This window comes from Pristiophorus japonicus, chromosome 13 (assembly GCF_044704955.1).
Source record: "Pristiophorus japonicus isolate sPriJap1 chromosome 13, sPriJap1.hap1, whole genome shotgun sequence".
Classification (NCBI taxonomy): Eukaryota; Metazoa; Chordata; class Chondrichthyes; family Pristiophoridae; genus Pristiophorus; species Pristiophorus japonicus.
This window is the reverse complement of record NC_091989.1, coordinates 196,568,902-196,594,258: the sequence shown is the minus strand read 5'-3', so window position 1 is coordinate 196,594,258 and position 25,357 is coordinate 196,568,902. Positions and strand designations below refer to the sequence as shown.

Genomic DNA, 25,357 nt, shown 5'->3' with positions numbered 1-25,357 from the left:
AAGGGTGGGACTAACAAATCTTGAGCCCCCTGGATGTCAAGGGACATACAGGTTAAGATGAGGAGTAAAAGGGAAGCTTATGACAGATACTGGGAACTCAACACTGCAGAAACTCTAGAGAATATAAGAAGTGCAGAAGTGCAATTAAAAAAGATATCAGGAAAGCAAAGAGAGAATATGCAAGAATTTTAGCAAGTAAAATCAGGGAAAACCTAAAGATGTTGTATAAATACATTAAGATCAAGAGGATAACTAGAGAAACAGTGGGGACTATTAGAGACCATAAAGGAAGTCTGTGTGTGGAGGCGGAAGACATGGGTAGGATTCTTAATGAATACTTTGCATCCGTTTTCACAAGAGAGGGGCAATGCAGACTTTGCAATGAGGGAGGAGAAATGTGAAATATTAGACAAGATAAACACAGTGAGGGAGGAAGTATTAGGGGGCTTAGCAGCTTTGAAAGTGGATAAATCCCCAGGCCCGGATGAAATGTATCCCAGGCTGTTAAGAGAAGCAAAAGAGGAAATAGCAGAGCAAAAGAGGAAATAGCAGAGGCTCTGACTATCATTTTCCAATCCTCTCTAGCTACAAGTGCGGTGCCAGAGGACTGGAGGACTGCTAATGTTGTAACTTTGTTTAAAAAGGGAGAAAGGGACAGACCGAGTAATTACAGGTCAGTCAGTCTAACCTCAGTGGTGGGAAAATTGGAAAAAATCCTGAGGGACAGGATAAATCTTCATTTGGAAAGACATGGATTAATCAAGGACAGTCAGCATGGATTTTTCAAGGGAAAGTCGTGTCTGACTAACTTGATTGAATTTTGAGAGGAGGTAACCAGGAGGGTTGATGAGGGCAGTGCGTATGATGTAGTGTATATGGATTTTAGCAAAGCTTTTGATAAGGTGCCTCATGGCAGACTGGTCACGAAAGAAATAGCCCATGGGATCCAGGGCAAAGTGGCCAGATGGATCCAAAATTGGCTCTGAGGCAGGAAGCAAAGGGTAATGGTTGATGAGTGTTTTTGTGACTGGAAGGCTGCATTCCAGTGGGGTTCCGCAGGGCTCAGTGCTGGGTCCCGCAGGGCTCAGTGCTGGGTTCCTTGCTTTTTGTGGTATATATCAATGAATTGGACTTAAATGTTGGGGTTATGATTAAGAAGTTTGCAGAAGACACCAAAATAGGCTGTGTGGTTGATAATGAAGAAAGCTGCAGACTGCAGCAAGATATCAATGTACTGGTCAGGTGGGCAGAGCCAGTGGCAAATGGAATTCAATCTGGATAAATGTGAGGTAATGCATTTGGGGAAGTCTAACAAGGCAAGGGAATACACATTAAATAGTACGACACTGAAAAGTGTAGAGGAACAAAGGGAACTTGGAATGCAGGTCCACAGATCTCTGAAGGCAGCAGGCCAAGTAGATAAGGTGGTTAAGAAGGCATATGGAATACTTGCCTTTATTAGTCGAGGCATGGAATACAAGAGCAAGATGGTTATGCTTGAACTGTATAAAACACTGGTTAGGCCGCAGCTGGAGTACTGCGTGCAGTTCTGGTTACCACATTACAGGAAAGATGTGATTGCACTGGAAAGGGTGCAGAGGAAATTTACAAGAATGTTACCTGGACTGGAGAATTGTGGCTATGAGGAAAGATTGGAGATGCTGAGTCTGTTTTCTTTGGTACGGAGGAGGCTAAGGGGAGACCTGATTGAGGTATATAAAATTATGAGAGGCCTGGATAGAGTGGATAGGAAGGACCGGTTTCCCTTGGCAGTGGGGTCAACAACCAGGAGGCATAGATTTAAATAATTGGGGGAGGTGGAGGAGATATGAGGGGAAATTTCTTCACCCAGAGTGTGGTGGGGGTCTGAAACTCACTGCCTGAAAGGGTGGTAGAGGCAGAAACCCTCACCACATTTAAAAGATACTTAGATGTGCACTTAACCTGCAGGGTTATGGATTATGAGCTGGAAAGTAGGATTAGGCTGGACAGATCTTGGTCAGCTGGCGCGGACACGATGGGCTGAAATGGCCTCATTCCGTCCTGTAAATTTCTATGAACCATTTTCGCCTGGAATCATTGCGGTGAATCTGCACTGCACATCCTTCAAGGCTAATATATCCTTCCTGAGATGATCTGAACGCAGTTACTCCAGATGTGTAACCAGAGCTCTGTATAACTGTTAACATAAGTTCCACTCCTTTGTGTTCCTTGAGATAAAGACCAACATTCCATTACCCGTTTAAATTATGTTTTGTACTAGCTTTTAGTGATTTCTGTACCTGGACCCCTAAATCTCTCTGCTCCTCCACAGTTCCCAGCTTCTCACCATTTAGAAAATACTTTGATCCATCTTTCTTGGGATCAAAGTGGGTGACCTCACACTTCCCCACATTGAATTCCATCTGCCACAGTTTTGCCCACTCACTGAATCTATCAATGTCGCTTTGCAACTTTCTGCTCCCATCTACACTATTTACTGTATCGCCAGCAAACCAAGGTATACAACTCTCTGTTCCTTCATCCAAGTCATTAATAAATATGGTGAAAAGCTGAGGCCCCAGTACAGATCCCTGAGGGACACCACAAGACCCATCCTGCCAATTGGAGTACATCATTATCCATTATCATTATTCTCTGTCCCCTACCTCATCAATTCCTTATCCAACAATAAAAGAACGACTTGTATTTATATAGCGCCTCTTACAACCACCGGCACTTTACAGCCAATGAAGTACTTTTGGAGTGTGGTCACTGTTGTAACATAGGAAACGCGGCAGCCAACTTGCGCTCAACAAACTCCTATAAACAGCAATGTGATAATGATCAGACTGTGGGATAAATATTGGCCATGACACTGGGGATAACTCCCCCGCTCTTCTTCAAAATAGTGCCATGGGATCTTTTATGTCCACCTGAGAGAGCAGATGGGACCTCAATTTAACGTCTCATCCAAAAGACAGCACCTCCAACAGTGCAGCACTCCCTCAGCACTGCACTGGAGTGTCAGCCTGGATTTATGTGCTCAAGTTCCTGGAGCAGGACTTGAACCCACAACCTTCTGACTCAGAGGCAAGTTTGCTACCCACTGAGCCACTGACAATAGGTTGCCTCTAATTCCAGGTGCTCTCAATTTGGTAATATACAACGCGTCGTGTGATCTACAGACTGTGAAGGCCAAATTCCGTTTTAGTGCGGGTAATTCAGAGATGCATGAAAACCGTAAATCAGTGGTGTTGATTATTGGTATTTGTTCTTTTACCCGTACATTTAAAGTCCAGAGTACACCAGCAGATGGCAGAGCACATGGAGCAGGCTGGAGGGTCACTGGGGTTTCACAGTATGGGGGATGAGGTTATAGGGTGTCACAGTGGGGGTGGGGGGTGGGGGGAGGAGATCTGATTCTTCGGGGTGTCACAACAACAACTTGTATTTATATAGCACCTTTAACGTAGTGAAACATCCCAAGGCACTTCACAGGAGTATTATGAGACAATAAATTTGACACCAAACCACATAAGGAGAAATTAAGGCAGGTGACCAAAAGCTTGGTCAAAGAGGTACGTTTTAAGGAGCGTCTTAAAGGAGGAAAGAAAGGTAGAGAGGTGGAGAGGTTTAGGCAGGGAATTCCAGAGCTTGGGGCCCAGGCAACAGAAGGCACGGCCACCAATGGGTTGAGCGACTTTAATCATGGATGCTCAAGAGGGCAGAATTAGAGGAGCGCAGATATCTCTGTGGGGCAAGGAGATTACAGAGATGGGGAGGGGCGAGGCCATGGAGGAACTTGAAAACAAGGATGAGAATTTTGAAATCGAGGAATTGCCTGATCAGGAGCCAATGTAGGTCAGCGAGCACAGGAGTGATAAGTGAGCGGGACTTGGTGCGAGTAAGGAGACTGGTAGTCGCATTTTGGATCGCCTCTAGTTTACGTCGGGTAGAATGTGGGAGTCCAGCCAGGAGAGCGTTGGAATCGTCAAGTCTAGAGGTAACAAAGGTATGGATGAGGGTTTCAGCAGCGGATGAGCTAAGGCAGGGGCGGAGACGGGCGATGTTATGGAGGTGGAAATTGGCGGTCTTGGTTATGCTGCGGATATGTGGACGAAAGCTCATTTCAGGGTCAAATATGACACCAAGAACAGTCTGGTTCAACTTCAGACAGAAGTTGGGGAGAGGGATGGCGTCAGTGGCTAGGGAACGGAGTTTGTGGCGCAGACCGAAAACAATGGCTTCGGTCCTCTCAATATTTCATTGGAGAAAATTTCTGCTCATCCAAAACTAGATGTCGGGCAACCAGTCTGACAATTTAGAGACCATGGAGGGGTTGAGAGAAGTGGTAGTGAGGTAGAGCTGCGTGTCATCAGCGTACATGTGGAAACTGATACTATGTTTTCGGATGATGTCGCCAAAGGGCAACATGGAAACATAGAAATTTACAGCGCAGAACGAGGCCATTTCAGCCCATCGTGTCTGCGCCGGCCGACAAAGAGCCACACAGCCCTCGGTCAGCAGCCCTGAAGGTTACATATAAGCCTATGAACAATGGTGGGCAGGTAAAGAGCATCCGGCCCAACCGGGCCACCCCACACAACTGCAATACCCCATTTATCGCAACACTTTACACTCCACCCCACCCGGAGCCATGCCATACCCTGGGAGAGGCAAAAAAAAGATAAAAACCCAGGCCAATTGGGGAAAAAAAATCTGGAAAAATTCATCTCCAACCCATCTAGACAATCGTAACTAATCCAGAAGATCACTCTGGCTGTATTAGATTCCCTAAAGTACTTACCAGCATGTAGATGAGAAATAGGAGGTGGCCAAGGATAGATCCTTGGGGGACACCAGAGGTAACGATGCAGGAGCGGGAAGAGAAGCTGTTGCAAGTGAACGGGGCTGGGCTATGGGGTGTCACAGTATGGGGGGCTGGGGTTATGGGGCACCACAGTATGGGGGGGCTATAGGGGGTGTCACAGTATGGGGGGGCTGGGCTATGGGGTATCACAGTATGTGGGGTGCTGGGCTATGGTGTGTCACAGTATGTGGGGGGCTAGGGTTATGGGGTGTCACAGTATGGGGGGGCTAGGGTTATGGGGTGTCACAGTATGGGGTGCTGGGCTATGGGGTGTCACAGTATGGGGGGCTGGGGTACCACAGTATGGGGGGGCTATATGGGGTGTCACAGTATGGGGGGCTAGGGTTATGGGGTGTCACAGTATTGGGGGGGCTGGGGTACCACAGTATGGGGGGGCTATATGGGGTGTCACAGGATGGGGGCTAGGGCTATATGGTGTCACAGTATGGGGGGGGGGGCTGGGCTATATAGTGTCACAGTATGGGGGGCTAGGGCTATGGGGTGTCACAGTATGGGGGGGGCTGGAGTTATGGAGTGTCATAGTATGGGGAGGGGGGGGGGGGCTATATGGTGTCACAATATGCAGCAGGTACTAACCAGGAAGACAAAGCAAAATATTGCAGAGCACAGAATTACAGAATGCAGGAGGCCGTTTAGCCCATTGTGTCCATGCCAGCTCTGTGAAAGCGCTATCCAATTAGTCACACTTCCCCGCTCAGGCCTCGTAGCCTGCAGATTATTCCTTCCAAATTTTTCCTGCAGATGCTGGAAATCTGAAGTTAATACAGAAACTGCTGGGAACACTCAGCAGACGAGGCAGTGTCTGCGGAGGGAGGAAAGTCGGATTAACGTGGCAGGTTGATGAGCTTTTGGCAGAATTCAACGTTTCAGGCTGTGGACCAATTCTCAGGGTTCTGACGAAAGGTCATCGACCTGAGATGTTAACCTGACTTTCCTATCGGCACAGACTCGAGCTGCTGGGTTTCAGTGGCACTGGGAGGTGGTTGTCGGGTATGGCAGCATTATGGAGAGGGTTTAAGAAGGTGGAGTGATTCGTGATGGCCGGTAGCAGTGGGTGGGTCTCGGCATATGAAAGCAGCGTGGTGGGAGGGGGCAGGCGTGGGGAGGGGGCTGTCTCAGGCAATGTTCCTTGTAAGCTGTGCTTTGTTCTGCGCAGTCTGTTTCGTTACTGTGCAGTCCCTTTAAATTTCCGCATATGCACAGTATTTACAATGGAGAAGCTAGTGAGCAGCTTGTTGGGGGCATTTCCCGTTACTGTGTGGCCCCACAGCTTAGAGGGAACATTGGTCCTAGGGTATCACAGTACTGTGGGAGGGGTCCCAGGGTATCACAGTACTGTGGGAGGGGGTCCCAGGGTATCACAGTACTGTGGGAGGGGGTCCCAGGGTATCACAGTACTGTGGGAGGGGGTCCCAGTACTGTGGGAGAGGGTCCCAGGGTATCACAGTACTGTGGGAGGGGGTCCCGGGGTATCTCAGTACTGTGGGAGGGGGGTCCCGGGGTATCACAGTACTGTGGGAGGGGGGGGGTCCCGGGGTATCACAGTACTGTGGGAGGGGGGGTCCCGGGGTATCACAGTACTGTGGGAGGAGGGGGTCCCGGGGTATCACAGTACTGTGGGAGGGGGGGTCCCGGGGTATCACAGTACTGTGGGAGGGGGTCCCAGGGTATCACAGTACTGTGGGAGGGGGGGGTTCCGGGGCATCACAGTACTGTGGGAGGGGGGTCCCGGGGCATCACAGTACTGTGGGAGGGGGGTCCCGGGGCATCACAGTACTGTGGGAGGGGGGTCCCGGGGCATCACAGTACTGTGGGAGGGGGGTCCCGGGGCATCACAGTACTGTGGGAGGGGGGTCCCGAGGTATCACAGTACTGTGGGAGGGGGGTCCGAGGGCAGGGTGCTGTGCAAGGTTTGGAGGTGGGGGGAAGAGGGCCTGGTGTTTGATGGGATTGAGGAGAGGGTGTCCCTGAGCCGGACTCAATGCAGCCTGTCAGGTGCCCCTCCTCATGTTTACTCGAGTTGCATTCCCTCATTCCATGTTCCTCCCCGGCCTGTGGTCCCTGGCCCTGCAGCCTCACGCCTCGTGTCTACACCGTTAGCACAGATGCTGGCCTGAATCTGACAGTGTTTTAGAACTGTGATTACTGACACATTTATTCTCAAATTAACAGCCGCAATCAGAATGTTTTCAATTTGATAACACAAGTAATAATTAGCTTCTCACATCATGGAATATGTCACTAGCCTGCTCTACTGAGTCAAGGGGCCTGAAAATTCAATTTGTTTCTCTTTATAAAAAACTCAAACAGCTTTCTAGTAAATAAACACAATTACCTGAATAAATCTGTGCTTTGTTTCTCCATTTAACCAATGGAATGTTGGCCTTCATTGCGAGAGGGATGGAGTACAAAAGCAGGGAGGTCCTGCTGCAACTGTATAGAGTATTGGTGAGGCCGCACCTGGAGTACTGCGTACAGTTTGGTCACCTTACTTAAGGAAGGATATACAAGCTTTGGAGGGGGTACAGAGACGATTCACGAGGCTGATTCCAGAGATGAGGGGGGTTACCTTATGATGATAGATTGAGTAGACTGGGTCTTTACTCGTTGGAGTTCAGAAGGATGAGGGGTGATCTTATAGAAACATTTAAAATAATGAAAGGGATAGACAAGATAGAGGCAGAGAGGTTGTTTCCACTGGTCGGGGAGACAGCCTCAAAATACGGGGGAGCCAATTTAAAACCGAGTTGAGAAGGAATTTCTTCTCCCAGAGGGTTGCGAATCTGTGGAATTCTCTGTCCAAGGAAGCAGTTGAGGCTAGCTCATTGAATGTATTCAAATCACAGACAGATACATTTTTAACCAATAAGGGAATTAAGAGTTACGGGCGGATAAGTGGAGCCGAGTCCACGGCCAGATCAGCCATGATCTTGTTGAATGGCGGAGCAGGCTCGAGGGGCTAGATGGCCTACTCCTGTTCCTAATTCTTATGTTATGTTCTTATCAGCTCCATCTGTCTGTCTCTCTCTCTCTGCCTGTCTGCCCATCTCTCTCTCTCTGCCTGTCTGCCTCTCTCTCCCGCCCTTCTCGCCCCCTCTGTGTCTGTCTGTCCGTCCGTCCGTCTCGCTCGCTCGCTCTCTCTCTCTCTCTCTCTCTCTCTGCCCATCTCACTCTCTCTCTAAGTCATGCACTCAAGTAAAAATGAAGCATTTGGTGCGGCTCGAATGAGAAAGATTACCTGAATGTAGTGTTTAATAATTCTCCAGCTAGTTTTCAAATGCAAAGCAACAGAAATGAATAAGATAAAGCTTGTACTTGGAAGCGCTGGCAGAAACTGATGCACGTGGGGAAATTCTGCACAGGCGAGATTGCAAGGCGATGATTGGTAACTGCCTTTTGGGATAAATACCCAATCAGATGCCAAGCTTTTGAAATGACCTGAGGCCTTGAAATAAAGACTTTAATGAACGTATTAAAAGATGATTCTACAAGTAAATGAAATCGTGTTTTGGAGAGATATTTAATGTTTGATGTTATGATTTATTCCAAATTTCATTGGCTGCTAAGCCTTTGGGACGTCCTGAGGATGTGAAAGGTGCTATAGAAATGCAAGATCCTTCCTTAATTTGAAGATTAGTTGCCTTTATTAGCCAAGGCATAGAATACAAGAGCAGGGAGGTTATGCTAGAACTGTATAAAACACTAGTTAGGCCACAGTGAAAGTACCACGTGCAGTTCTGGTCATCACATTATCGGAAAGATGTGATTGCACGAGAGAGGGTACAGAGGAGATTTACGAGGATGTTACCAGGACTGGAGAATTTTAGCCACGAGGAAAGATTGGATAAGCTGGGGTTGTTTTCTTTGGACAGAGGTGGTGAAGGGGAGACCTAATTGAGGTGTATAAAATTATGAAGGGCCGAGATAGAGTGGACAGGACGGACATATTTCCTTTAGCAGAGGGGTCAACAACCAGAGGGCATAGATTTAAAGTAATTGGTAGAAGGTTTAAAGGGGATTTTTAGTGGAAATAGCTTCACCCAGAGGGTGGTGGGGGTCTGGAACTCACTGCCTGAAGGGGTGGTAGAGGCAGAAACCCTCACCACATTTAAAAAGTACTTGGATGTGCACCTGAAGTGCTGTAACCTACAGGGCTATGGACCGAGAGCTGGAATGGGTTGAGGCTGGATAGCTCTTGGCTGGCCGGCGCGGACACAATGGGGCGAAATGGCCTCCTTCTGTACTGTAAATTGCTATGATTCTATTACAAAGTTTGGTCACTGAGGATTTTACTGGTTTAGCGTGTCATTAATTCTAAGGGCTGCACTGACTGGCTTTTCAGGATTGGTAATGTTCACAAGTCCTGAGCAGTTTCGGGCTATTTTCCTGGCTTTTGATCCACACATTCCCGAACTCGGTTCTCTTTAAAAGAAAATCATTTGCAGGATGTGGGTGTTGCTGACATGGCCAGCATTTATTGCCCATCCCTAGCTGCCCTTGAGAAGGTGGTGGTGAGCTGCTATTCAGAGTCAACCACAATACTGTGGGCCTGGAGTCACATATAGGCCAGACTGGGTAATGATAGCAGATTTCTTTCCCTGAAGAACATTTGTGAACCAGATGGGGGTTTTTTTTTTAATGACAATCCAGTAGTTTCATAGTCACCATAGTTTTTTTTAAATTCCAGATTTATTTAATTATCTGAATTTAAATTCCCCAGTTGCTGTGGTGGGATTTGAACTCATGTCTCCGGATCATTAGTTCAGGCCTCTGGACAGTTAGCCTGACATCAGTAAAATGCTAGAATCTACTATTAGGGACGTGATAACAGGGCACTTAGAAAATCATAACATGGTTAGGCAAAGTCAACATGGATTTAGGAAAGAGAAATCATGTTTGACAAATCTGTTAAGAGTTTTTTGAAGATGTAACTAGAAGGATGGATAAGGGAGAACCAGTGGATGTAATGTATTTGGATTTTCAAAAAGCATTCGATAATGTGCTGCACAAGAGGTTATTGCACAAAATTAGGACTCATGGGATTGAGGGTAATATACCAGCATGGATTGAGGAATGATTAATGGACAGAAAACAGAGAGTAGGAATAAACAAGACTTTTTCGGGTTGGCAGGCTGTAACTAGCGAGGTAGTTACAGCAAGAATCAGTGCTGTATTAATCACTTACAATCTATATTAATCACTTAGATGAAGGAACTGAGGGTAACGTATCGAAGTTTGTTGATACAAAGGTAGGTGGAAAAGTAAGCTATCTGGAGGACGCAGAGAGGCTGCATAGAGATATAGACAGGTTGGCTGTGTGGGCAAGAGCACGGCAAATGGAATACAATGTGGGGAAGTGTGAAGTTATCCACTTTGGTAGGAAAAACAAAAAAGCAGAATATTTTTTGAATGGTGAGACTGGGATATGTTTGGATCCAGAGGGACCCGAGTGTCCTTGTATATGAATCACAGAAAGTTAACACATGAAGGTACAGCAAGCAATTACATTGGATATACGACACAGAAACAGGCCATTCGGCCCAACCAGTCCATGCTGACGATTATGCTCCACTCGAAACTCCTACCGTCTTTCCTCATCTAAATCTATCAGCATAACCCTCTATTCCCTTCTCCCTGTATGCTTGTCCAGCCTCCCCTTAAATGCATCGATACTATTCGCTTCAATCACTCCCTGTGGTAGCGAGTTCCACATTCTCACCACTGGGTAAATTTTCTTCTGAACTCCCTATTGGATTTCTTGGTGACTATCTTATATTGACGGCCTCTAGTTATGCTCTTCCCCACAAGTGGAAATATTCTCTTTGTATCAACTCTATCAAAACCGTTCATAATTTTAAAGACCTCTACTAGGTCATCCCTTAGCCTTCTTTTTTCAAGAGAAAAGAGACCCAGTCTTTTCATCCTTTCCTGATATGTATACCCTTGCATTTATGGTATCATCCTTGTAAATCCTCTCTGCACCTTCTCCAGTGTCTCTCTCCTTTTTATAATATGGTGACCAGAAATGTATGTAGTACTTTAAGTGTGGTCTAACCAAGGTTCGATACAGGTTTAGTATAACTTGCCTACTTTTCAATTCTTTTCCTCTAGAAATAAACCCTAGTGCTTGGTTTGCTTTTTTACATGGCCTTGCTAACCTTTGTCACAACTTTTAGTGATTTGTGGATTTGCACTCCGAGATCCTTTTGTTCCTCTACCCCACCTAGACTCGCACCCTCCCAATAATAAGTGACCTCCCTATTCTTCCTACCAAAATGTAATACGTCACATTTATCTGAGTTGAACTTCATTTGCCAATTCTATGCCTAGTCTGCAAGTTTATTAATGTCCTTATGGAATTTGTTGCTGTCCTGCTCAGCATTGACTATCCAATTTGGTGCCATCCACAAATTTAGAAATTGTGTTTTTGATTCCAAAGTCTAAATCGTTGATATAAATTATGAACAACAGTGGTCCCAGCACTGATCCTTGCAGGGACACCACTACCCACCTTCTGTCACTGTGAACCTTTTACTCCTACTCTCTGCTTTCTGTCTTGAAGCCAACTAGCTATCCATTCTGCTACTTGTCCCCTGACTCTGCATTCTCTGACCTTGTTCATCTGTCTATTGTGGTGTACCTTATCGAAGGCCTTTTGAAAATCTAGATAATCTAGAATTAGAAATCTAGATAAATTACATCTACATCGTTGTCTACTCTCTGTTATCTCTTCAAAACATTCAATGAGGTTGGTCAAGCAAGACTTTCCCTTTTGAAATCCATGTTGACTATACATTCGTTTTTTTTGGTTTGTAGATGTTCTTCTATTTTCTCCTTTAGGAGTGATTCCATTATTTTTCCTACCACCGATGTTAAGCTGACTGGTCTATAATTCTCTGGACATGTTCTATCCCCCTTCTTAAATATAGGTATATGAAAGAAGTGAATGCTGTGATGCGTTTCGTCCTGAAAGGATCACTAGTTCTATTCAACTCCAAGTGACCCACCCGATAACCGGGCGACCCACCCACCTGGTCACCGAGATCCGGGCGACCCACCCACCCGGTCACCGAGCTCCGGGCGAGCCACCCACCCGGTCACCGAGCTCCGGGCGAGCCACCCACCCGGTCACCGAGCTCCGGGCGACTCACCCACCCGGTCACCGGGCGACCCACCCACCCGGTCTCCGGGCGACCCACCCACCCGGTCACCGAGCTCCGGGCGACCCACCCACCCGGTCACCGAGCTCCGGGCGACCCACCTACCCGGTCACCGAGCTCCGGGCGACCCACCCACCCCGTCACCGGGCGACCCACCCACCCGGTCACCGGGCGACCCACCCACCCGGTCACCGGGCGACCCACCCACCCGGTCACCGAGCTCTGGGCGACCCACCCACCCGGTCACCGAGCTCCGGGCGACCCACCCACCCGGTCACCGAGCTCCGACCCACCCACCCGGTCACCGAGCTCCGGGCGACCCACCTACCCGGTCACCGAGCTCCGACCCACCCACCCGGTCACCGAGCTCCGGGCGACCCACCTACCCGGTCACCGAGCTCCGGGCGACCCACCCACCCGGTCACCGAGCTCCGGGCGACCCACCCACCTGGTCACCGGGCGACCCACCCACCCGGTCACCGGGCTCCGGGCGACTCACCCACCCGGTCACCGAGCTCCGGGCGACCCACCCACCCGGTCACCGAGCTCCGGGCGACCCACTCACCCGGTCACCGAGCGACCCACCCACCCGGTCACCGAGCTCCGACCCACCCACCCGGTCACCGAGCTCCGACCCACCCACCCGGTCACCGAGCTCAGGGCGACCCACCCAGTCACCGAGCTACCCACCCACCCGGTCACCGAGCTCCGGGCGACCCACCCACCCGGTCACCGAGCGAACAACCCACGCGGTTATACTGTCACCGAGTTGGATCACTTGCCTCGTACACACCATCTTCACATCAATGGAAAACATGAATTACAGAAGGTAACAATTTACTCTGGTTAGCTTGAGATTCGGGGTGGAGACTCCACTCAAGTCTGACCTCAATCTGCCACCATTTCCAGCTTTAACTGATTTCACCTTTATCCCTTTTGTTTGGCGTGAGATGAACCAGACTGGGTTTCTCAATTAGATGATGGATTTACTGCTCATCATGTCTTGTGAAATGTGCAGAAACAATAACATCCGTCATCCGGCCATTCAGGCACACAGCCCAAGCTTAGTTCCTCCTTTTCCTCCACATCGTTCCCACCACAAACAGGCGCACATTTCCTTTCTCACCCGAGTAAACTTCACCATTTATACCTGAATAGCAGTGAAAAGTAGATTCCCAAATTGCCAAATGAAGTTTGAAATCTCCACCTTCTGTGCAATAAACAAGAGCAGCTTCTCTGTCCCGATGGTTGGCACCAGCTGGAGCTCCCAGTGTGCTTGGTATTTACACTGGCTATCAGATATTGTGCCAAGTTACTATAACCCGAGACAGCACAAATATGGAATTAACACGTCATCAGTTTTCTGAACTATTCCGATATCAGACCAGCTTTAAAACTGGAAACAGAGTTCTCGTCGCTTCAGCTGCTGCCAATTTATTAAATGGGCAAAAATCCTGGGGGCGCCGGGGTGGACAGAGATGGGACGGAAAGAAGAGGGACTGGGACTCAACTTGGAAGTCACGGTCAGTATAGTGCCGGAGAGATGAGCTGACTCCTTCTCTTGGCTGGTCCCTTCTCATTCTTGAGGTGTGTGAAATGCCCCAAGTCTCTAGCTTTCAGATGTGACTGCACCTCTTGCAGCAAAAGCAGAGCTGGTTCCCATCGCTAGTCGCAGTCTGCCAGGTTGGCATCAGACAGGTGACATTGGCTAGTGCCTCCTGGTCTAGATTGAAACTTTCTCGTCATGACCTGTGGTGCAACCTTTCATCACTCTGATACACCCGACCCTCCTGTTCATTACCTGAACTAAACAAGTCTCAGACACAGGCGCCACAGAAAGGACATTATTTACGTCAATTGATTAATATTCGGTGCTGAGTAGTCCAGATGTTTCAGCTCCGAGTGCTGCCTAACTCTCCTTATCTCTATTGCACCATCACCAGAAGCCTGTAATTATTCCTTAGACAGAGGAAATGGATCAGACATAGACAGACTGCACAGAAAGAGAACTTCACCTGTCCCTCAGTGTGCACAACTCACCCGCCCCTCACACTATGCACAACTCACGATGTTTAATGTCTCGTCTGAAACAGGGCCCCTCCAACAGTGCAGCGCTCCCTCAGTACTGCCCCTCCGACAGTGCAGCGCTCCCTCAGTACTGCCCCTCCGACAGTGCAGCACTCCCTCAGTACTGCCCCTCCGACAGTGCAGCGCTCCCTCAGTACTACCCCTCCGACAGTGCAGCGCTCCCTCAGTACTGCCCCTCCGACAGCGCAGCGCTCCCTCAGTACTGCCCCTCCGACAGTGCAGCGCTCCCTCAGTACTGCCCCTCCGACAGTGCAGCGCTCCCTCAGTACTGACGCTCCGACAGTGCAGCGCTCCCTCAGTACTGACGCTCCGACAGTGCAGCGCTCCCTCAGTACTGCCCCTCCAACAGTGCAGCACTCCCTCAGTACTGACGTTGCAACAGTGCAGCACTCCCTCAGTACTGCCCCTCCGACAGTGCAGCGCTCCCTCAGTACTGACGCTCCGACAGTGCAGCGCTCCCTCAGTACTGACGTTGCAACAGTGCAGCACTCCCTCAGTACTGCCCCTCCGACAGTGCAGCGCTCCCTCAGTACTGCCCCTCCAACAGTGCAGCACTCCCTCAGTACTGACGTTCCAACAGTGCAGCACTCTCTCAGTACTGACGTTCCAACAGTGAGGCGCTCCCTCAGTACTGCCCCTCCGACAGTGCAGCACTCCCTCAGTACTGCCCCTCCGACAGTGCAGCGCTCCCTCAGTACTGCCCCTCCGACAGTGCAGCGCTCCCTCAGTAATAACGCTCCGACAGTGCAGCGCTCCCTCAGTAATAACGCTCCAACAGTGCAGCGCTCCCTCAGTAATAACGCTCCGACAGTGCAGCACTCCTTCAGTACTGATGCTCCGACTGTGCGGCACTCCAACAGTGGAGCACTTTGTACTGCACTGCGAGTGTCAGCCTATATGATGTGCTCAGGTCACTGGAGTAGCACTCAAACCCACAACGTCTTAAAGCCCAGTGCGCTCTCTGGAGAAGGTAATGCCATGCAGCTGATATCCCCTCTCCTGTTTTGTTGCTGCAATAAAAACCCTACCTGAACGGCCTTCTGACCGAGTCCGCGGAGTAGGAGGGTGATCACGTGAACTGCAGCCCGACGAACCTCTGCTTCTGGCTCGGTCTTCACAATGGCAGCAAGACATGCCATCACCTGGAAGGAAACCAGAAAGACAGCAGAGTGACTCAGTACAGGTGGCACGGACCTGTTGTCAGTTCTCCAGGAGTCTGTCTCCTCAGCCCGGGCGTTTTGCGGTGTCAAGTGCAACGTCAAACCCAGGCTGATTATGGCAGTGAAACTCCACCTTCTGCAGGCAGCTCCCTGGAAGCCAGTGGGGCTCAGAGATCATTGGGCCCCTCAGATAACAGTCTTGGTGCATTAGTTTAGGAAGGATGTCAAGGCCATGCAGAGGGTGCAGAAGAGACTCCAGACGATAGCAGGATGAGACATTTTAGTCATGAGGATAGACTAGAGAATCATTCGAAGGTGAAGAGGAGATTCAGTAGTGATCTCAATTATGAGTGGTTTTGATCAGATAAATTCACTGTCACTGGTTAGTGAGTTGGTAACTCGAGGGCTAAAATTTAAGATAATCACCAAAAGAATGACGGGAGAGGTTAGAATGATTTATTTATAAAGGGCTGTTGGAACTTGGGATGCCTGGCCAGAAACAGAATCCAGAAAAGCTTTTAATTACATAGGATATACGGCACAGAAACAGGCGTCTATGCTCCATTCGAGCCTCCTCCCATCTTTCCTCATCTAAATCTATCAGCATAACCATCTATTTCCTTCTGCCTCATATGCTTGTCTTTTTTTGTCATCATCATAGGCAGTCCCTCGGAATCGAGGAAGACTCACTTCCACTCTTAAAATGAGTCCTTAGGTGGTTGAACAGTCCAATACGAGAACCACAGTCCCCGTCACAGGTGGGACAGATAGTCGTTGAGGGTGGGTGGGGAGTCCGGTTTTCCGCTGCCTGCGCTTGATTTCTGCATGCTCTCGGTGATGAGACACGAGGTGCTCAGCCCCCACCCAGATGCACTTCCTCCATTTAGGGCGATCTTTGGCCAGGGACTTCCAGGTGTCAGTGGGGATGTTGCACTTTTTCAGGGAGGCTTTGAGCGTGTCCCTGTAACGTTTCCCTCTGCCCACCTTTGGCTCATTTGCCATGAAGGAGTTCTAAGTAGAGCGCTTGCTTTGAGAGTCTCGTGTCTGGCATGCGGACAATGTGATAATGTGGCCCGCCCAGCAGAGCTGATCAAGTGTGGTCAGTGCTTCAATGCTGGGGATATTGGCCTGGTCGAAGACGCTAATGTTGGTGCATCTAGCCTCCCCTTAAATGCACTTAGGAAGTGGAGAAATATTTGAAAAATAAAAATTTGAAGGGGCTTGGGGAAAGGGTAGAGAAAGGGACTGAAGAGCTCAGTCAGAGAGACAGCACAGTCATGATGAGCCAAACCGACTTTTTGTGCTGTGAACTATGATTCTAAACTGCACAGGGTCAGTTGTCCTGGGATCATCCATCAAACAGGCTCATACTGTAGGGGGAAGGCAGTGACACGGTGACGAGACACCATCAGGTAACATCCAATGCAAATTCACTCAAAGGCAATGGCAGAGGTCCTCAATAAACCTCTTCGAGTGCTCAGGACCATGTTTGCGGATGGCACGGGGCCTGGTGAGCGCAACCTTGGATCCACTGGTCAACATTTGTCCGGTCAGTGGAGTTTCAGCCCCAACCATTACTCACATGACCAGAGGCGACAGGCAGCTGACAGTGATCGTACTCTGTGTGCTTTGTACGGTGCGCAAATGTGAATGAGGATACAGCTCAGCTATTTCACAGCTTAGATTGGATTACCATGTTAACAGTGCCAGGACACACTCCATATCTAAGGGCCAAAGGTGGGCAGAGGAAACGTTACAGGGACACCCTCAAAGCTTCCCTGAAAAAGTCCAACTCAGTGCACAGTTTACAGCTGGGGCTGTTTGTAGGTTTTGTGATGTGTATAGTGAAGGGTTTGATAGGTAGAGGCAGAGCAGACAATAAAGAGAAAGCAAGTGAATAGCGAGGGACAGAAAGTCAGGCGGGGAATTATATGCACAGTCCTGGCACTAAACTGAACCCTGTTCAAATGAGATTCCTAAACCAATTCATCACTGTGGAGAAATGTACAGAATAAGTGACTCGAGAGATCAGCAGCAGTGAACAATACAGTCACCTTTATCTGTTCCTCTGGACTGACAGGCCAGAGAGGTTATTTCACCTGTCAGGTTGTAAGGGCTACAGGAAAGATAGGGAAAATGGCAGAGGGGGAGGAGTAGCCTTAGTGATTAAGGATGAAATCACTTCAATGATAAGAGAGGATATAACCAGAGGTAAGCAGCCAGTGGAGACTTTATGGGTAGAATTAATAGGAAAGGATTTAAGACTGTAATGAGAGTAGTGTATTGGCCCTCTGGTAGCAGCTGTGATGTGCTAGATTGTATAACTGCAGAGATTAGACAGGCAGAGTGGGTTTAATGGGGGATTTTAACTTTCATACAGATTGGGATAAGCAGACCAGCACCTGTCAGACAGGTAGTGAATTTCTTAAGTGTGTCCGGGATAGTTTTCTACCACAATATGTCCTAGAACCAACAAGGGGGCAGGCAATAATAGATTGAGTAATGAGTCAGATTTAGTTAACAGCTTAACTGTGCGTGAACATTTATCCAATAGCGATCATAACATGATTGAGTTCAACGTAGTGTTTGAAAGGGAGAATCACGAAACAGCTACTGAGATTCTAGACTTAGATAAGGTCAACTTCAACGGGGGGAGGCAGAGACTGTCCACGGTAAACTGGGCAAATCTGTTAATGGGTAAAACGAGAGAAAATCAGTGGGAGATGTTCAAAGAAGAATTTAAGGGGATACAGAACCAGTTTATACCCGAGAGGTAAGGGACAGCATAAAACTGAAAGAAAAAGCATACAAAAATGCTTAAAATAGAACAGATCCTCGCGAACAGGAAAGATATAAAGCTTAGCAAAGGGTCACAAGGGTCACAAAACAGACAGTAAGAGCTACAAAAAGGGAGCGTGAAAAGAAACTTGCAAGGGATATCAAAATCAAGACAAAGAATGTTTACAATTATATTAAAGAAAATAGGGTAGTCAGGTGCAATGGTGGGCCCCTTATCACTGAAAGTGATAAGGAAATGGCAGACATGTTGAATAATTACTTTGCGTCAGTATTTACAGCAGAGGAAGAGGATAGCATGCCAGAAATCCCAAGGAAATTAATATTAAATCAGGGACAGGGACTCAATAAAATTAACTCAAGTAAAATAACAGTAATGAAGAAAATAATGGCACTAAAGTGTGACAAACTCCCAGGACCAGTTGGTTTCCATCGCAGTCCGCAGCTTTCTTCTTCATTATCAACCACACAGCCTATTTTAGTGTCATCTGCAAACTTCTTTATCATACCCACAACATTTAAGTCCAAGTCATTGATATAAACCACAAAAAGCAAGGGACCCAGCACTGAGCCCTGCAGAACCCCACTGGAAACAGCCTTCCAGTCACAAAAACACCCATCAACCATTACCCTTTGCTTCGTGCCTCTGAGCCAATTTTGGATCCAACTTGCCACTTTGCCCTGGACCCCCTGGACTATTACTTTCTTGACCAGGCTGCCATATATCACCGTTCCTTCATAGCCACCGGGTTAAAATCCTGGAACTCCCTCCCTAACAGCACTGTGGGAGCACCTTCACCACATGGACTGCAGTGGTTCTAGAAGGCGGATCACCACCACCTTCTCGAGGGCAATTAGGGATGGGCAATAAATGCCGGCCTTGCCAGCGACGCCCACATCCCAGGAACAAATAGAAAAGAAAGCATAAAATTACAAAGAGATAGACAGATTAAGTGACCAATGGATTTCACTGTAGGCAAATGTGAGGTCATCCACTTTGGACCTAAAAGGATAGGACAGAGTACTTTCTTAATGGTGAAAGTTAAAAACAGTCGAGGTCCAATGGGACTTGGGGGTCCAGATACAGAGATCATTAAAATGTCATGAACAGGTACAGAAAATAATTAAAAAGGCTAATGGCATTCTGGCCTTTATATCTAGAGGACTCGAATACAACATAAGAACATAAGAAATAGGAACAGGAGTAGGCCATATGGCCCCTCGAGCCTGCTCCGCCATTTAATACGATCATGGCTGATCCGATCATGGACTCAGGTCCACTTCCTTGCCCGCTCCCCATAACCCCTTAATCCCTTTTCGGATAAGAAGCTGTCTATCTCTGTCTTAAATTTATTCAATGTTCGGGGGTAGAAGTTATGCTGCAACTATACAGAACCCTGGTTAGATCACACATGGAGTACTGACAGCAGTTCTGGGCACCACATCATAGGATGAATATGTTGGCCTTGGAGGGAGTGCAGTGTAGGTTACCAGAATGATACCCGGACTTCAGGGTAAAGTTACAAGGAGAGATTACACAAGCTAGGGTTGTATTCCCTAGAATTTAGGTGGTTAAGAGGTGATCGAATCGAAGTTTTCAGGATATTAAGGGGAACAGATAGGGTAGATAGAGAAACTATTCCCGCTGGTTGGCGATTCTAGGACTAGGGGGCATAGTCTAAAGATTAGAGCCAGACCTTTCAGGAGTGAAATTAGGAAACACTTCTACACACAAAGGGTGGTAGAAGTTTGGAACTCTCTTCCGCAAACAGCAATTGATTCTAGATCAATTGTTAATTTTGAATCAGAGATTGATAGCTTTTTGTTAACTAAAGATTTTAAGGGATATGGGCCAAAGGCGGGTGTATGGAGTTAGGTCACAGATCAGCCATGATCTCATTGAATAGCGGAACAGACTCGAGGGGCTGAATGGCCGACTACTGTTCCAATGTTCGTAGTGGAACTCCAATCAATGCATTAGGAAGACTTTATCAGAATGAACGAACTTGCATTTCTGCACACCTCCCGAGACTTCAGGACATCCCAAAGCGCTTTACAGCCAATGAAGTACTTTTAAAGTGTTGTGACTGTTATGTAGGAAACACGGCAGCCAATTTAAACACAGCAAGATCCCATAATAGAAATGAAATAAATAACCACATATTGTTTGGGGGATAAATATTGGCCAGTACAATGGGAGAACTCCTTTGCTCTTGTTCGAATAGTACTGTGAGATCTTTAATGTTCACCTGAGAGAGTAGAGAGGGTCTTGGTTTAACATCTCCTGTGAAAGACGGCACCTCTAACAGTGCAGCGCAACCTCAGTACTGCCAAAAAGACAGTGCAGTGCTCCCTCAGTACTGCAGTGAAGTACCAGCCTAGAATTTATGCACAAATCTCTGTGGAGTGGGACATGAACCCACAACCTTCTGACTTACAACCAAGTCTGGCACCTTATCAGGCACACAGTGATGATGCTGCTCTGCAGAGGTGAGTATGTGATTAATGTTCTGAATGCATCCAGTTAGCTGCAGCACCCAGCACTGCTGGTGAGTCACACTGCCTACGAGAAACTGCAGTATCTGTAGAAACATAGAAATCTACAGCGCAGAAGGAAGCCATTTCGGCCCATCGTGCCCATGCCAGCCGACAAAGAGCCGCACGGCCCTCGGTCAGCAGCCCTGAACGTTACATATAAACCTATGAACAATGGCGGAAAGGTAAAGAGCATCCGGCCCAACCAGTCCGCCTCACACAACTGCGACACCCCCTGCATCGCAACATTTTACACTCCACCCCAACTGGAGCCATGTGATCTCCTGGGAGAGGCAAAAAAAGATAAAAACCCAGGCCAATTGGGAAAAAAAAAAATCTAAAAATTTGGAAAATTCCTCTCCGACCCAATCGAAACTAGTCCAGAAGATCACCCTGGCCGTATTCGATTCCCTGCAGTACTTACCATCGTACCTGCGCCAGCCAACAAGAGGTTATCCAGTCTAATTCCACTTACCAGCTCTCGGTCCGTAACCCTGCAGGTTACGGCACTTCAAGTGCCCATCCAAGCACCTTTTAAATGTGGTGAGGGTTTCTGCATCCACCACCTTTCCAGTCAGCGAGCTCCAGACCCCCACAACCCTCTGCGTGAAGAAGCTTCCCCTCAAATCCGCTCTGAACCTTCCACCAACCACCTTAAAACTATACCCCCTCGTAATGGACCCCTCCACCAATGGAAATAGGCCTTTAGTATCCACTATGTCCAGGTCCCTCAACATTTTGTACACTTCAATGAGGTCTCCGCTCAACCTCCTCTGTTCCAATGAGAACAAACCCAGCCTATCCAATCTATCCTCATAACTAAGATTCTGCATTCTAGGCAGCATCTTAATAAATCTCCTCTGTACCCTCTCCAGTGCAATCACGTCCATCCTATAATAGGGTAACCAGAACTGCACGCAGTACTCCAGCCGTGGCCTAACCAGAGTATTATACAATTTAAGCATAATCTCCCTGCTCTTGTATTCTATGCCTCGGCCAATAAAGGCAAGTATTGCGTATGCCTTCTTAACCATCTCATCCATCTGGCCTGCTACTTTCAGGGATCTGTGGACAAGCACTCCAAGGTCCCTTTGTTTATCTATATTATTAAGTGGCCTACCCGCTTAATGTGTATACCCATTCTTTATTAGCCCTCCCAAAGTGCATTACCTCACACTTCTCCGAATTAAATTCCATTTGCCACTGCTCTGCCCACCTGACCAGTACATTGATATCCTCCTGCAGCCTGTGACTTTCCTCTTCATTATCAACCACACAGCCAATTTTTGTGTCATCTACAAACTTCTTAATCATACTCTCTATATTCAAATCTAGATCACTGATATATTCCACAAAAAGCAAGGGACCCAGTACTGAGCCCTGCGGAACCCCACTGGAAACAGTCACAAAAACATCCATCAACTATTACCCTTTGTTTCCTATCTCTAAGCCAATTTTGCATCCAACTAGCCACTTTGCCCTGGATCCCATGGGCTTTAACCTTCATGACCAGTCCACCATGTGGGACCTTATCAAAAGCTTTGCTAAAGTCCATATACACTACATCATATGCACTACCTCATTGAATTATTGGAGGGGGTAACCAAGAAGCTCAATCAGGTTAGTCAAACATGATCTTCCCTTAACAAATCTGTGTTGATTGTCCCCAATTAATCCTTGCCTTTCCAAATGTAGATTTATCCTGTCTTTCAGGATTTTTCCCAATAATTTTCCCACCACTGAGGTTAGGCTGACAGGCCTATAATTACTCAGCCTATCCCTTTCGCCCTTCTTAAACAAGGGTACTACAGTAGCAGTCCTCCAGTCCTCTGGCACCATGCTCAAATCCAAAGAGGACTGGAAAATGATGGTCAAGGCCTCTGCTATTTCCTCTTTTACTTCGCTCAACAGCCTGGGATGCATTTCATCCTGGCCTGGGGACCTATCTACTTTCAAAGCTGCTAAACCCCTTAACACCTCCTCTCTCACTGTTTATTTAATCCAGAATTTCACACACCTCCTTGATAACATCATCTGCATTGCCCCTTTCCTTTGTGAAAACAGACGCAAAGTATTCATTAAGAACCATACCAACATCTTCTGCCTCCACACAAAGATTACCCTCATGGTCTCTAATAGGCTGTACCCTTTCTTTAGTTATCCTCTTAATATATTTATAGAACATCTTTGGGTCTTCCTTAATTTTACTAGCCAAGAATTTTTCATGCTCTCTCTTAGCATTCCTAATATCCTTTTTAATTTTACCTCTTAACTTTCTAGAATTTTTATTCCCACCCTTTTTCTTTAAGAGCATATGTTTGGTAGAAACATAGAAACATAGAAAATAGGTGCAGGAGTAGGCCATTCGGCCCTTCTAGCCTGCACCGCCATTCAATGAGTTCATGGCTGAACATGCAACTTCAGTACCCCATTCCTGCTTTCTCACCATACCCCTTGATCCCCCTAGTAATAAGGACTTCATCTAACTCCTTTTTGAATATATTTAGTGAATTGGCCTCAACAACTTTCTGTGGTAGAGAATTCCACAGGTTCACCACTCTCTGGGTGAAGAAATTCCTCCTCTCGGTCCTAAATGGCTTACCCCTTATCCTTAGACTGTGTCCCCTGGCCCTGGACTTCCCCAACATTGGGAACATTCTTCCTGCATCTAACCTGTCTAACCCCGTCAGAATTTTAAAAGTTTCTATGAGGTCCCCTTTCATTCTTCTGAACTCCAGTGAATACAAGCCCAGTTGATCCAGTCTTTCTTGAAGATCAGTCCCGCCATCCCGGGAATCAGTCTGGTGAACCTTCGCTGCACTCCCTCAATAGCAAGAATGTCCTTCCTCAGGTTAGGAGACCAAAACTGTACACAATACTCCAGTTGTGGCCTCACCAAGGCCCTGTACAACTGTAGCAACACCTCCCTGCCCCTGTACTCAAATCCCCTCGCTATGAAGGCCAACATGCCATTTGCTTTCTTAATCGCCTGCTGTACCTGCATGCCAACCTTCAATGACTGATGTACCATGACACACAGGTCTCTTTGCACCTCCCCTTTTCCTAATCTGTCACCATTCAGATAATAGTCTGTCTCTCTGTTTTTACCACCAAAGTGGATCACCTCACATTTATCCACATTATACTTCATCTGCCATGCATTTGCCCACTCACCTAACCTATCCAAGTCGCTCTGCAGCCTCATAGCATCCTCCTCGCAGCTCACACTGCCACCCAACTTCGTGTCATCCGCAAATTTGGAGATACTACATTTAATCCCCTCGTCTAAATCATGAATGTACAGTGTAAACAGCTGGGGCCCCAGCACAGAACCTTGCGGTACCCCACTAGTCACTGCCTGCCATTCTGAAAAGTACCCATTTACTCCTACTCTTTGCTTCCTGTCTGACAACCAGTTCTCAATCCATGTCAGCACACTACCCCCAATCCCATGTGCTTTAACTTTGCACATTAATCTCCTGTGTGGGACCTTGTCGAAAGCCTTCTGAAAGTCCAAATATACCACATCAACTGGTTCTCCCTTGTCCACTCTACTGGAAACATCCTCAAAAAATTCCAGAAGATTTGTCAAGCATGATTTCCCTTTCACAAATCCATGCTGACTTGGTCTGAGCATTCTGGATCTCCTCCTTGAATGCCTCCCACTGTTCCAACACTGATTAACGACAAGTAGCTGTTTCCAGTCTACTGTGGCCAAATCACTCCTCAACTTAGCAAAGTTAGTTTTTCCTCAATTTGGGACTTTTATTCCTGGTCTATCCTTGTCCTTATCCATAACCAACTTGAATCTGACTGAATTATGGTCACTGGCACCCAAGAGCTCTCCCACTAATATCCCTTTAACCTGCCCAGCTTCATTCCCGAAAACTAGATCCAAAACCGCCCCCTCTCGTGTTGGGCTTGTTACATACTGACTAAAAGTTCCCTTGAATGCATTTTAAGAATTCTGCACCCTCTATACCCTTTACACTATATTTGTCCCAATCAATATTAGGATAGTTACAATCCCCTACTATTAGTGCCCTATGGTTTTTGGACTTCACAGCAATTTTCCTACATATTTGCTCCTCTATCTCCCTCCCACTGTTCGGGGGTCTATAATACACGCCCAGCAGTGTAATCGCCCCCTTTTTATTTGTCAATTTGACCCATATGGCCTCATTTGATGATCACTAACATATCATCCCTTCTCACCGCTGTAGTAGTCTCTTTAATCAATACCACCACCCCCTCTGTCTTGTCTAAAAATCCTGTAACCAGGAATATTGAGCTGCCAAACCTGCCCCTCTTTAAGCCATGTCTCTGTAATGGCCATAATATCTCACTCCCAAGTGTCTACCTATGCTCTTAGCTCATCCACCTTATTCGCTATACTCCTTGCATTAAAGTATATGCCATTTAGCACAGGAAGACCTCCTTGATTACAGATTCACTTTCTAAATTCTTGCTATCCAATTTCTGCTTTACTTCCTTCCCTATTGAATTTGTTCTCAGGTTTCCACTCCCCTGCCAAGCTTGTTTAAATTCTCCCAAACAGCACTAGCAAATCTCCCCGTGAGGAAATTGGTTCCAGCGCTGTTGAGGTGCAACCCGTCTAGTTTGTACAGGTCCCATCTCTCCCAGAAGCGGTCCCAGTGCCTCAGTAATTTAAAGCCCTTCCTCCTACACCAACTCTCCAGCCACGCGTTCATCCTCTCTATCCTTGTACACATTAGCACGTGGCA

General features: G+C 47.5%; 1 protein-coding gene across 1 annotated transcript in view; it reads right to left on the bottom strand.

Moving 5' to 3' along the window:
- Positions 1 to 25,357, bottom strand: part of tango6 (transport and golgi organization 6 homolog (Drosophila)) — a 145,010-nt gene that overhangs the window by 14,824 nt on the left and 104,829 nt on the right. The window contains exon 17 of the mRNA XM_070898367.1: positions 15,150 to 15,263. Within this exon, the coding sequence (XP_070754468.1) occupies positions 15,150 to 15,263 (114 nt within the window). The remainder of the gene's footprint in view (positions 1 to 15,149; positions 15,264 to 25,357) is intronic.